Raw genomic sequence first — 12,858 nt, 5'->3', positions numbered from 1 at the left:
GATGAGGGCTCTAGAAATGCTTATAGGCCCTGATTTTGCAAGCTACATAAACCTCTGACTAGTCCCATCTTGTGCTTTAAAGTTAAGCATATACTTAAGTACCTTGCTGAATCAGGGCGATCGAGAGTATATAGGGATAGAAGTATCTGTTCTTCTATGTTGGATAGTTTACTTATTTTTTTTAAACACCAATTTCTTTTGATACATTAAAACAATTCAAGATTAATGTTAGATAATTGTTTATTTTAACTTCTGTATACAGATCCTTTACAAATGATGCCTACAAACCTTGTTGTTGTTTTTCCAAGGTGAAAATGGTTCTTGCCAAATTGTATGAGAATAAGAAAATAGCAAGCGCTACCCACAACATATATGCATACAGGTGAGTGAAGAGTAGAATTTTCAGCCTCAGTAACTTTGACCCTAACTATACATTAAGAGTATTAACTTTTGTTATGGGTACACATACTCATAGAAACCATGAAGATCACAGATATAAAATAAAAATCAGAAATTGTGTTATGGGGTCATATAATTTTCTTACATCATATCATTTTCTTACACTGCATTTGGATTCAAACAATGCCTAAGAGTGATCTACAACTACAAGTCAAAAGTGTACACACTGATTCCATATGGTCTGAAAATTACTGATCATTCTGAATCTACTCATACACCTTTGGAATGCTATTGGATGAAAACAGGGGCGGCTCTACATTTTTGGCCGCCCCAAGCAGTCATGCGCGGGAGGCGCCCCGGAGCCGCGGGAGCAGCGGACCTCCCGCGGGCATGACTGCGGAGGGTCCGCTGGTCGCGCGGCTCGGCTGGACCTCCCGCAGCTGCGGGCGGTTCGCTGGTCCGGCGGCTCCGGTTGAGCTGCCGCAGGCATGCCTGCGGGAGGTCCAGCCAAGCCGTGGGACGAGCGCCCCCTCCGCAGTCATGCCTGCGGCAGGTCCGGTCCTCCCGGGGCTCCGGTGGACCTCCCGCAGGCATGACTGCGGCAGGTCCGCCGGCCCAGCCTGCCGCCCCCCCCCCCCCGGCGGCAGGGAACGCCCCCTACATTTTGCCGCCCTAGGCACCAGCTTGTTTTGCTGGTGCCTAGAGCCGCCCCTGGATGAAAACAGTCCTTCCAGCAGAGTCCACTAATTCATAATGAAAATAGGAAGAAAAATAGATAGTAAACATTTTGGGATAGGAACCTCTTTTTTGTTTTATGCAAAAAGAACAGGAGTACTTGTGGCACCTTAGAGGCTAACAAATTTATTTCAGCATGAGCTTGCGTGAGCTACAGCTCACTTCTTCGGATGCATAGAATGGAACACACAGACAGGAGATATTTATACATACAGAGAACATGAAAAGGTGGAAGTATGCATACCAACAGGAAGAGTCTAATCAATTGAGATGAGCGATCATCAGCAGGAGAAAAAAAACTTTTGAAGTGATAATTAAGATGACCCATAGAAGGTGTGAGGAGAACTTAACATAGGGAAATAGATTCAATTAGTGTAATGACCCAACCATTCCCAGTCTCTGTTTAGGCCTGAGTTAATTGTGTCTAATTTGCATATTAATTCAAGTTCAGCAGTCTCTCTTTGGAGTCTGTTTTTGAAGTTTTTTTGTTGCAAAATTGCCATCTTCAAGTCTGTCACTGAGTGGTTCGAGAGGTTGAAGTGTTCTCAAAAACACTTCAACCTCTCTAACCACTCAGTGACAGACAAAAAAACTTCAAAACCAGACTCCAAAGAGAGACTGCTGAACTTGAATTAATATGCAAATTAGACACAATTAATTAATTGTGGCCTAAACAGAGACTGGGAATGGTTGGGTCATTACACTAATTGAATCTATTTCCCTATGTTTTATTATTTCTTAGCCTCGTTCTTGGAAGCAGATGAAGCATTTTGGCTGAAATTTTCCCAAAAAAATTCAGCCAGAGGCAGACACCTGCCATGGAAACTTTCACCCAAATGGTAAAAATTTGGCAAAGTTATAAGTAACTGAAAATGGGGTCTTAATATGGGACGTTTTGGGCAACCTTAATGAGTGCTACCAGCAGCCCTGCCTATCATAAACTCATTTCACATAGGCTTCATATATGACTTGATCTCAATCCAGATCCACATCACAGAAACCGCCATCACTACAACTGATACTAGCAGTTATCCGTTGTTGGCAGTCTTAGCAGAGAAGGAAATGATCTGAAACACCAAGCATGGAAACTGACCTAGACAGTTATATCTATTGGTGGTACTACCAAAGAGCAAAATGGTAGGAAGAGGAGGCAGCTCCTAGATGCTGGGCAGCAGGGGGACCCTGGAGCTCCAGCCCCTGTGGGTGGTGGGGGTCTCCTGGAGCTTCCAGCCGCCAAGGGCAGCACAGGGAACCCAGAGCTCTCACTCACTGCAGGCAGTGGGGCTCCCCACAGCTGCCCAGCTCTGGTGGGCAGTGAGTGGACCCCACAGCTGCCCAGCTCTGGTGGGCGGTGAGTGGATTCCACAGCTGCCCAGCTACTGCGGGTGGTGGGAGCCCCCCTGCAGCTGCTCAGCCACAGTGGGTGGCGAGGGGTCCCGCCACATCTGCTCAGCCATGGTGTGCGGTGAGGGCCCCCCCCCTCCCCAGAGCAGCCCATTTGGACCGCCATCCCTCCCCATTTTGTATCTGTGACAAAATCTGAGCATTACTCGTGACACAACCTGCCCTAGAGCTGTTCCTGGAGGCGGGGGAAGCCCCACAGAGACAAAGAGTGACCGGGGGAATCTGAGTTAAATCTCATTCGTACTTTCAGATTGACAGTGAAATCATGACTCCACTGATGGCAAAAATAGTTTTATTAGAGTTCTGAAGGTTATGTCTACACTTACAATGCAGCAGCAGCACTGCATCTGCACCACTGTAGTGCTTCAGTGTAGATACTCACTACTGCGACGGGAGGGGTTCTCCCATCACTGTAGTTAATCCACCTCCCTGAGAGCTGGTAGGTAGATTGATGGAAGAATTCTTCTGTCGACCTAGTGCTGTCTACACCAGGGATTAGGTTGGCCTACCTACATCCGTACGTGGATTTTTCACACTGCTGAGAGATGTAGCTATGCCAATGTATGTTTTCCGTGTAGACCAGACTTGAGACTCCCTTTCTGATCTATAACTTCTACCTGTACTGTGATGTAATTCAGTTCAGCTAAACCTAGTTAGGCTCAGAACCTAAGGATTTGTTTAAACTAGAGTTTTTATCTCAGGTTAATTGGTTGCCTGTTAACCTGATGTGGTTAATGCTTTTGTAAAAACAAGGGTAGAGACTCCCCAAATGTTTGTTCTGTGGTACAGATAAATGTTTGTGATGTGCTCTAAGGTTTAGACTAGGGTAAACCACAAACCTTTGTATTCTCAAAATAACATTTTGACATTCTGCAGGGGACCCATAGGAAAAAAGGTGTGTTTTTATTCTGTATTCTCATGGGAGAGATAAGAGCTGCTTTGTTTGTATTATTTGATTTAGTGTTTAAAATCTATTGAGCTGCATATAGAGAATGTGGCCACATATTCTATTAGTGTTTTATTTTGGTCACATAAAAAAAGCTGTAAATAAATGCAGAACTCTGATGAGGGTTTTCTTTGCTTAGCCTGAGCCTTCAGATGAGTTTCTGTCTATGTGTGAGTCCTAGTCCTATCAGACAGAACAGTCATCAAATGCTAATAACTCACTACAGACCTGGATGACATGAGCCAGTGTCCAAGAAGTGAAAAAACTGTGCTTTCCATTACCAACCTCCTGAGACATTCAGTCCCTACAGATGGGCTCTTAAGAAACAGGAATCTTGTTTTCATGCAGATGTCCTTGGTAAACAAAGTTGTTGATTACACAGTGTTTATGAAAGTTTTCGAAGATATCAGTAAATCTGTATGTGATAGGTTCCCCCTGGGGTGCCACTTGGAACTAGGGTACCATTGAGCCTGCCTTACCAAGCAGCCTGGGCTTCCTTTTTCACTGTGGTGCTGTGATAAGTTGCCAAGCTCTTCAAGCTTGTTCTTTCACCAGCATACGCACAGATAGGGACATACCCAGCTGCAGGCAGGCAGGCAGGCAGACAGACAGACACACACACTCTCTCTCTCTCTCTCTCTCTCTCTCTCTGAGATTAGCTCTGCATGAGAAGGCTCAGCTAAGGCACCTTCCAGTTGCTAAGGCACACACTCCCTTCTGGAGTGTAAACCCAGAATTATATCGTCTTGTGCTGCACAGGGAACTGTAGAGCGTAAACTCATAAAATTTGCCCCCTCCCTCAATGTGGAGAGAGAGAGAGATGCATCGGTTTTCTGCTCCAAGTTATAATTTCCACACACTGGTTTTAGACAAAAACAAATTTATTAACTACACAAGGATAGATTTTAAGTGATAGCAAACAGATCAAAGCAGATTACCTTAGTAAATAAACAAAATCGCAAACTGAGCTTAACACATTAGATAAGTAGGATATGAATTAACAGATTCTCACCCTGATGATAAACAGGCTGGTCTATTCTTAAGGCACAAGCTGCCTTGGGTTTCGCAGGTTTTCATACACAGGCTAAAAATCCCTCGAGCCTGGGACCATCACTTTCCACAATTCAGTCCTTACCCCTCATGTGTTTCCAGAGAGAGTGAGGTACCATCATGATGTCATTGTTCCCCTTTTATATCTTCTTTCCACTTGCTTGAAAGCTCTTTTGCTGTGACCTTGGTCAAATAGTTCCCATTGTGTAGTGCTATCTCTGAGAGGTTTCTGTGGTACACAGTTCCTGGGGTAATACTTGTGCTTGTGTGCATTTCCTCAACAAGCTATTAACATTGTTTGGCCTTTTTACTATTGTACCTGAAAGGCTGCTTGTGGGTGTCTTCAACTTCACAACATGTTTCAGTAGCACACACATAGCCAAACTTCATAACTTCACATACAATGATAGCACATACAATCCAATGAGATATTACTGTCTAGCAGATCAAGACTTTTAACATGATACCTCACAAGGCATACTTTGTACAAAACATCATCATTACATGAGAGTGGTGAATATTGGGGTGTGCCAGGGTGTCATACTGTAAAAATATTAAGTGATTGATATTTTTGGATTAGGTTCTAATACTGTTGTTTGTTTTCAGAATATACTGTGAGGACAAACAGACATACTTACAGGATTGTGAAGATGATGGGGAGACAGCAGCAGGTGGACGCCTCCTCCATCTTATGCAGGTTAAAGGAAACAAACTTTGTCTTTGATAGTTTTAAATGTGTTTAAAAAATCATAGATCATAAATAAGGCTCACAGCTTTATGCACTTAAGCTGATTCTAATTCTTGCTCTGCAAATAGCCCTGTAGATTTAGTATTCTGTGTATTACCTGGCTTTTAAAAAAAAAGTTCTATTAGGTAATGATAGGCACACACCAACTCCCAGGTTCTCAGAGCATTCCCTGCAGTGTCCAGCCCCTTATCCACTGAATACTCATTGAATTATCCGGCCTGCTGTTCCCAAAGGAACAGTACACACCAGCTTGTAAGATTCTACTTAGGACCATCACTTTGCTTAACACCACATCAATTAGATATTTGAGAGTTATTCTGTGTAGATCAGGAAAGCATAGTTCCCAGAGGAAAGAAAAGCATATGAGTACTTGAGTAAGCAGTTTATTTGTAGCTCTTTGGTGAGATCTCTTGACTTCCTGCTTAAACACACGTATGACTGATAATGTAAATTGGGAAATTCACCCACTTCTGCTCTTTCTGGTTTAATCTTCATTTGGGGGTTTGCAGTTTTTCCAGGTTAGTATATCATTTGCAATCTAAGCAGTCTCTATTCTACTGAAACTTGATGAGGCAAGAAGTTAAACCATAAATTCTACTTTGCATGGTGACAGGTTTCAGAGTGGTAGCCGTGTTAGTCTGTATCAGCAAAAAGAACAGGAGTACTTGTGGCACCTTAGAGACTAACACATTTATTTGGGCATAAGCTTTCATGGGCTAAAACCCACTTCATTGGAGCAGAATTAGATGAAGTGGGTTTTAGCCCATGAAAGCTTATGCCCAAATAAATTTGTTAGCCTCTAAGGTGCCACAAGTACTCCTTGTTCTTTTTTCATAAATTCTACCTATCTTTTTAATTCTTCCATATTCTTATAGCAGCTCTATAGGATACTTCACTCAAAATGACAAGGTAGACTAAATTAACTTCTACCACTAATAGAACTGAACAAAGTATTATACTTCAGGCCTGGGGAGGAGGATTGAACTCTATGCTATAACTATACTATGGCTCATCCTTCCCTATTCTCATGAAGAATGAATAAAAATAGTTTTGAGGAAAGTGTGGTGTTTGGGGAACTTGTGTTGCATCATTAAAAAAAAAAAACAACTACCCCAGCTCTTGCACAAACTTGGGCATATTTCTTTATCACCTAGGTTCTAAGTGCTATGATCATATCACTGTGTTCTAGTGATATGATCGGTGAAGATGTGGTCTTCTCTTCTGTAGGACTCTTATCTTATCTAAGATAAACTAAAACCACTTCAATCAAGATAGTACTTTCCGGTTAGAAAAAACAATATTTTAGGCACACTTTTTAGATTTAAAATGATAGAGAGCTCAAAAATTTCCTAATGCCATTTGGCATCCTGCTTACTATGAACAATTGATATCTGGAGTTGCTTTGCTAGAGTTAATTTACTGAGCTCACAATTGTTGTATAAGTATATTGTGAAACATGAACTGTATTGAAATTGTCTCAACGCTTCTTTTCTAGATAGCTAGTAAGCGTGCAGATTCATCTGGCAGCGCCCCCTGCTGGTCGTCCTTGGGAATTAGCTCACCAGCCATCCGGAGCGCCCTCTGCAAACCGGTGTCCCGCTGCCACCTGGCCCCCGTGTCCCTCCCAGACCCGGTGCCCTGTTATCTGGGGCGCTGCCCCCTGGCAGTAACCCTTCAGTCTTAGGGTCTCCCCTCCCCGGGGAACCCCCACCCACTATCCCCACCTCACCTCAGTATACAGCTTCTGCTAGTCATTGTCTAGCCCCCGCGCCCTGGGGCAGACTGCAGTATCAGCCTACTCATCGCTGACAAAGTTGGGTTGAACCTGCTGCCTTTGCTTACCCCTGGCTGCCCTGTGCAACCCCCAGTACCTATTAGCCCAATGCTAGGCCACAGCCTGGGGCTTTCCAGGCTGGAGGTCCCCAGCCCCTCTGCCTTTCCCCAGCCCTGCTCCACTCAGGTACCCTGTCTCTAGCTCCCTGCAGCCAGGCCCATCTTCCTCTACAGCCAGAGAGAGACTGTTTGCTTGAGCTCCTGGCTCAAGCCCTTATAGGGCCAGCTGGGCCCTAATTGGGGCGTGGCCCCAGCTGAGCCTGCTTCCCACTCAGCCTGAGCTGTTCTCCCAGCTCTCCAGCCCTCTGTCAGGGCTGGTTTTAACCCTGTCAGGGCTGGAGCGGGTAACTACCTCGCTACATAGCCCCTTTATTCTTTTTTATTCTGGAATTTTTATTGAATTCCTGTTTCCACATACAAAGGCAGAACAATTTGACAGTATTTTTACAATTACATAAATAAGGTTTCTCTGTATAAATTGCCATATAAAACAATTGCAGGTGAATTTGTGTTGGATCGCATGTATCCATATGTTTTCCACTGGACAACTTCCAATTTTATGCCTGAGTTGCAATACTGTAACTACTGAAGTTCATGGAGTTACACTGGGGTGAATTAGGTTCATTATATTTATCATTACGTGCAATTTGGTCCAGGCTCCCTGACTGACACTTTCCATCTCAGCTAGCAATTGGCTCTTCTGTTTCCTCTGATCACCGGCCCCAGTCGAGACCATATGATAATGGGAGGAACCGCAACAGACCTCCCAGGCACAGACACAACCAAGCGCAACTGACTACATCCCACACATCAGGAAACAAACAACAATTTTGAAGCCTTGGTCAGGGGTCAGAGTGACCATCCCTTGGCACCACTGCTTATTTGCCCATTTGGCCACTCCCTCCAGCTTTTCCACCATGTCTGGCAACAGGTCACCCAGGACTGCTGGGCCTGGAAATAGTACAATTGGGCTACTCCATCCCTTTCACTTCATGCCTACCCACCCTTCCCTGTCCCTCTTCAGGGACCCCTCTCACGAGCACCTACTTCAAGCAGAGGTGACTCATTTTCTACAGCTCGGTGCAGTGTTACCTGTACCGCCACAACATCGGGGAAAAGGGTTTTACTCTCAATATTTTCTGACCCAGAAGAAAAGTGGGGGGTGGAGGCCTATACTAGACCTACGTAGACTGAACAAATTCGTACACGGACAGAAATTCAAGATGGTCACATTGGGTGCAGTAATACCTGCGCTGGAACAAGGGGACTGGTTCTCAGCCCTCGACCTAGAGGATGCCTATTTTCATATATCTATTCTCCCAGCACACAGACACTTTCTGTGATTCACAGTAGGGCACAAACACTTCCAATACAGAGTGCTACCGTTCGGACTCGCCACAGCACCTAGAGTGTTCTCCAAGACTCTCGCAGTAGTGGTGGCCCACCTACGCAAACACAGATTTGTACTTTTTCCCTACCTAGACGACTGCCTTATCAAAGGCCATTCATACAACGAGACATTAGAGGCCACTGGTTTTACCATTTCCTTCTTCCACAGTCTAGGCCTGCAAATAAACTTCCAAAAATCCACCCTGATACCTACACAGCAAATCGAGTTAATCGGGGCTCATCTGGATTCAATTTTGACCAGAGCCCCACTCCCACACACCAAATTCCTTGCCATCTTACACCTCATATGCACGTTATTTGTTTGCCCCAGAGTAGAGGCAAGAACATGCCTGCAGCTTCTTGGTCACATGGTGGCCACTGGCTTTGTGGTCAGATATGCCAGACTACATATGAGGTGCCTTCAGGGTTGGCTTAGCTCCATATACAAACCCAGCAGGCACAGCCTCCGCATGATGCTGACTCCTCCAGCAAAGGTATTAGTCTCCCTGCAGTGGTGGACAAAACTGGGAAACGTATGCACGGGCATCCCCTTCTATCAAAATTCCCCTGTGCTCATGCTCACGATAGATGCTTCCCTGATAGGCTGGGGAGCGCACCTGGGAGCGCACCTGGGAGCTCACACAACACAGGGCTGATGGTCCCTGTCAGAGATGCATCTGCACATAAATCTTCTAGGGCTTCGAGCAGTCAGATATGCATGCTCTACATCAACAGACGGGGGTTGGGGAAAGGAGGGGCGGGATCGCACTCCCAGAAGCCATCCAACTATGGAATTGGTGCATACAACATTGCATAGAGATCACTGCTTCCTATCTGCCTGGGTGTCAGAACACTACCGCCAGCACACTCAGCAGACTCTTCTCATAAGAACATGAATGGGAAATGCACCCCATGATTCTGTGAAAGCTCTTCTCCCACTGGGGCACCCCATCGGTGGACCTGTTTGCCACATCACAAAACTGCAAATTCTGCTCCAGAGTGGGACTCGGAACGCGTCCCTTGGAGACGCGTTCCTCATTCCGTGGAACAAGACACTCATGTATGCTTTTCCGCCCATCCCACTGATATGCAGAATCTTACACAAGATCAAAGAGGACAAGCCAGTGTCATACTTATTGCCCCAGCCTTCTCTTCTGTGATCAGTTCCTCTTTATCTGTTAGGGCAAGGTCTTCCTTGGTTGCAACACTTTTTGAGTGAGGAAATTCTCATCTATAATGTTTAGAAATTCCAAGGATGTTTTAGTATTGGCAGCATAAGACCACCAACATATGTCATTCACATTGAAGTCCCTCATGATCATGCTGCTTTTTTCCCTACACATTGTAGATAGAATGACTGACTCCTTATGTGTCTGTCTCTAGTGTGATTTGGTGATCTGTAGCAGACACTAACTAGTACTCTATCTTGTGCTTTATCTGTTAGGACATTGTTCCAAATGCAATTAAGATCATTTTCTTCAGAGTTATCAGTGACTCGGAAACAGGTAATGCTATTTTTGACAGAGTGCCACTCTCCTCCCCTTTTGCTCACTCGATCCTTCCTAAATAGTTTATAACTATTGATTTTAACATTCCAGTTGTGCAGATCATCCCACCAGGTTTCAGTAATATCAATGGGATTAAATTTATGCTCATAAATTATCAATTTCAATTTCTCTGATTTATTACCTGGGCTCCTAGCATTGTAGTGTGAGCAATTCAAAAGAATTTCTTTTCGTGTCCTTTGGTTCTTTGATTAATTTTATTTTCAACATCTTGATTTTGTGATAACTGAGTGCTCCTATTTTCCCTCTTTTTACCTTCACTTTGTTACTGTTTATCAAGTTCTCTAAAACTTTGCTAGGTGCCTGATGGACATATAAAGAGTTAGGTTCTTAGACCTGATCATTCCATAGGTTATCTTCAAGCTGAAAGTGGATCAGGTCAAGCTCATCCTCATTGCCCTGGCATGGCCGAGCAGTGTTTGGTTGTATGACCTTCCTGATTCAGCCTCCCATATCTCTTCCTCTCCCTCCTGACCTCCTCATGCAGAATCACGGTCACAGCTTGCACCCCGTAGTCAGCTCCCTTCCTTCTCACTGCCTGGCTGCTTCGTGGTTGAATGAGGAGGAAGAGCATTGTTCAGTAGCTTTCAACAGGTTCTATTCAACAGTGGAAAGTCCTGTACCAGAATTGCCTATTTGGTGAAATGGAAATGATTTTCTATGTGGTTGTCAGCCTGCAGAGTTCAACTGATGCTGGCTTCTAACCAGTACTTCCTGCATCATTGGTATTTGTGCTTAGCTCATTGAGAATGCACCTGTTGGCAATTTCAGCATTTCTTCCCCCCATTCCTGGAAGATCAGTCTTTTCCAGTGCCATGGTAGCAAGATTCTTAAAAGGGCTTCTTTGTCTCCATCCTCCAGTCTGAGAGCTGGTTCCTCTGTAGGACCTTCACACAGTTCTGGCAGCCGTAGTGGGACCTCTGTGAGCCTCTGGCATCTTGTTTCTTTCCGCTTTTGTGCGAGAAAACTGTGTTACTGGTTGTGAGAAAATCTGCAAGTAGAGTCTGCAAGTTGCAGGCTCTGATTGCAGTACCACCTTATACACAGTTCTCCAAGGACAAATTGACTTTACATCCGCACCCAAAATTTTTATTTAAAGTGGTCTCTTGGTTTCATTTGAACCAGGCAGTATATTTACCTGTGTTCTTTCCTAAGCCGCATTCATCTCAAGAGGAGCAGCGTCTCCATACATTAGATGTCAGTTGATGTCTAGCCTTCTATCTTGACAGGACTAAACCATTTTGTGCTTTGCCTCACCTGTTTGTGTTATATGGGGATCGTATGAAGGATCGAGCAGTCTCTTCACAAACGATCTTTAGATGGATAACGTCCTGTATCAAGTCTTCATATAAAATAACTTCAACTACACCCACTGAGTGGGTGTGAGCTAATTCTAAGAGAGCGCAAGCAATGCCAATAGCGGCCCTTGATGATATTTCAATATTGGACATTTGTAGGGCTGCCATATAGTCGTCCATACATATGTTTATGAACCATTATGCCATTACTGCATCTTCCAGAGCTGATGCAAACTTTGGAAGGGCAATCCTGGAATCCTTATTTAGATAGACTCCGCCTCCTATGGGTACTGCTTGTGAGTCACCTAAGTGGAATACATGGCTGCATCTACTTGAAAAAGAAATGGTTACTTACGGTCACTGTGGTTCTTCAAGATGTGATGCAGACGTGTATTCCACAACCCATCCTCCATCCCCTCTTCATCGGAGTCTAGTGTCTGGGCTTTCAATGCTAAGGAACAGAGGGGGATCGAGGCGGCACAGCCCCATAAAGCCAGGGGAGGGGCTATGAGCCGGAGGCAAAATTCTCTGGCTCCAGTGCACTTATAAAAAGAGAATGCGAGGGGCGGGAGTGTGGGGGAGTAAAGCGGAAAGATACATTTGACTTAACTGAAAAACACAGGGACTAGGCAAGGGTATTTTTGAGGGATAAAAGAGGCAAATGGCCAATATTTGCCTTAACTTTCTGTTTGAGTGGAGAGATGAGAATCAAGTCCTCCTCACCAGAATTATTTTTTCAGGGTGCGAAGAGATCCTAACTCGGACATGAAGTGCTCCTTACCTTTCATGTCTTCTCCATTTGCTATTGTTGCTGCCCTGCAAGTGGCAGCAGCCCAGGCCTGGAGCATTTCTGAGAAGCATTCACCTGGACTACGCCCCACATGCATGTTCTGAAGCTGCAGCTTACAAAGGTCTTCAGAGAACCACCCAAGACAATTACCTACCCTAACCCCCACAGTGTTTCAGGATAAAGTTAAAAATGCAGCTAGAAGCTCTGCTCATGGGGCAGGGATTCAGACCTCAATACAAATAGTAATTAAAAATGCATAATATTTAAAAATAATAAATGTGAATCAACAGGTATCCCTTTAATAATATCACTTGCAAGTTCCTTTGGGAAAAAAAAAAGCTTTCATTATTCAAAAGAAATTAGTTTCACTGTTGACTTATGTGTTTATCTATTTAAAATGATGTTCTGGGTTTTTTTTTTTAAAACAGATTTTGAATGTCCGTAATGTTTTGGTTGTGGTATCCCGCTGGTATGGAGGTATCCTGCTAGGACCAGATCGCTTTAAACACATCAACAATTGTGCCAGAAATATACTAGTGGAATACAGTTATACAAATTCAGCTGTAAGTTATTACTGGTAGATTGACAATGTTGATATCTGAACATACAGGGCCATGTACTTAAATTGGGGAAATTGTCATAGTTGACTTCAGCTGAAGTCAATGGAGCTATGACAGTTTACACCAGCTGAGGATCTGTTC

General features: G+C 44.3%; 1 protein-coding gene across 3 annotated transcripts in view; it reads left to right on the top strand.

Annotated features, from left to right (window-relative positions):
* IMPACT (impact RWD domain protein) overlaps window positions 1–12,858 on the top strand; it is a 56,525-nt gene that overhangs the window by 38,246 nt on the left and 5,421 nt on the right. For 2 of the 3 annotated variants that reach the window (XM_045005655.1, XM_045005654.1), the window contains exons 8-10: window positions 309–382; window positions 5,141–5,231; window positions 12,586–12,720. In XM_045005655.1, the coding sequence (XP_044861590.1) occupies window positions 309–382; window positions 5,141–5,231; window positions 12,586–12,720 (300 nt within the window). The other variant, XM_045005656.1, reaches the window with a different exon arrangement.

The sequence above is a fragment of the Mauremys mutica genome, chromosome 2 (genome assembly GCF_020497125.1).
Source record: "Mauremys mutica isolate MM-2020 ecotype Southern chromosome 2, ASM2049712v1, whole genome shotgun sequence".
NCBI classification, from domain to species: domain Eukaryota; kingdom Metazoa; phylum Chordata; order Testudines; family Geoemydidae; genus Mauremys; species Mauremys mutica.
The sequence above is the reverse complement of the archived record's forward strand: the minus strand, read 5'-3'. Positions and strand labels throughout refer to the sequence as shown.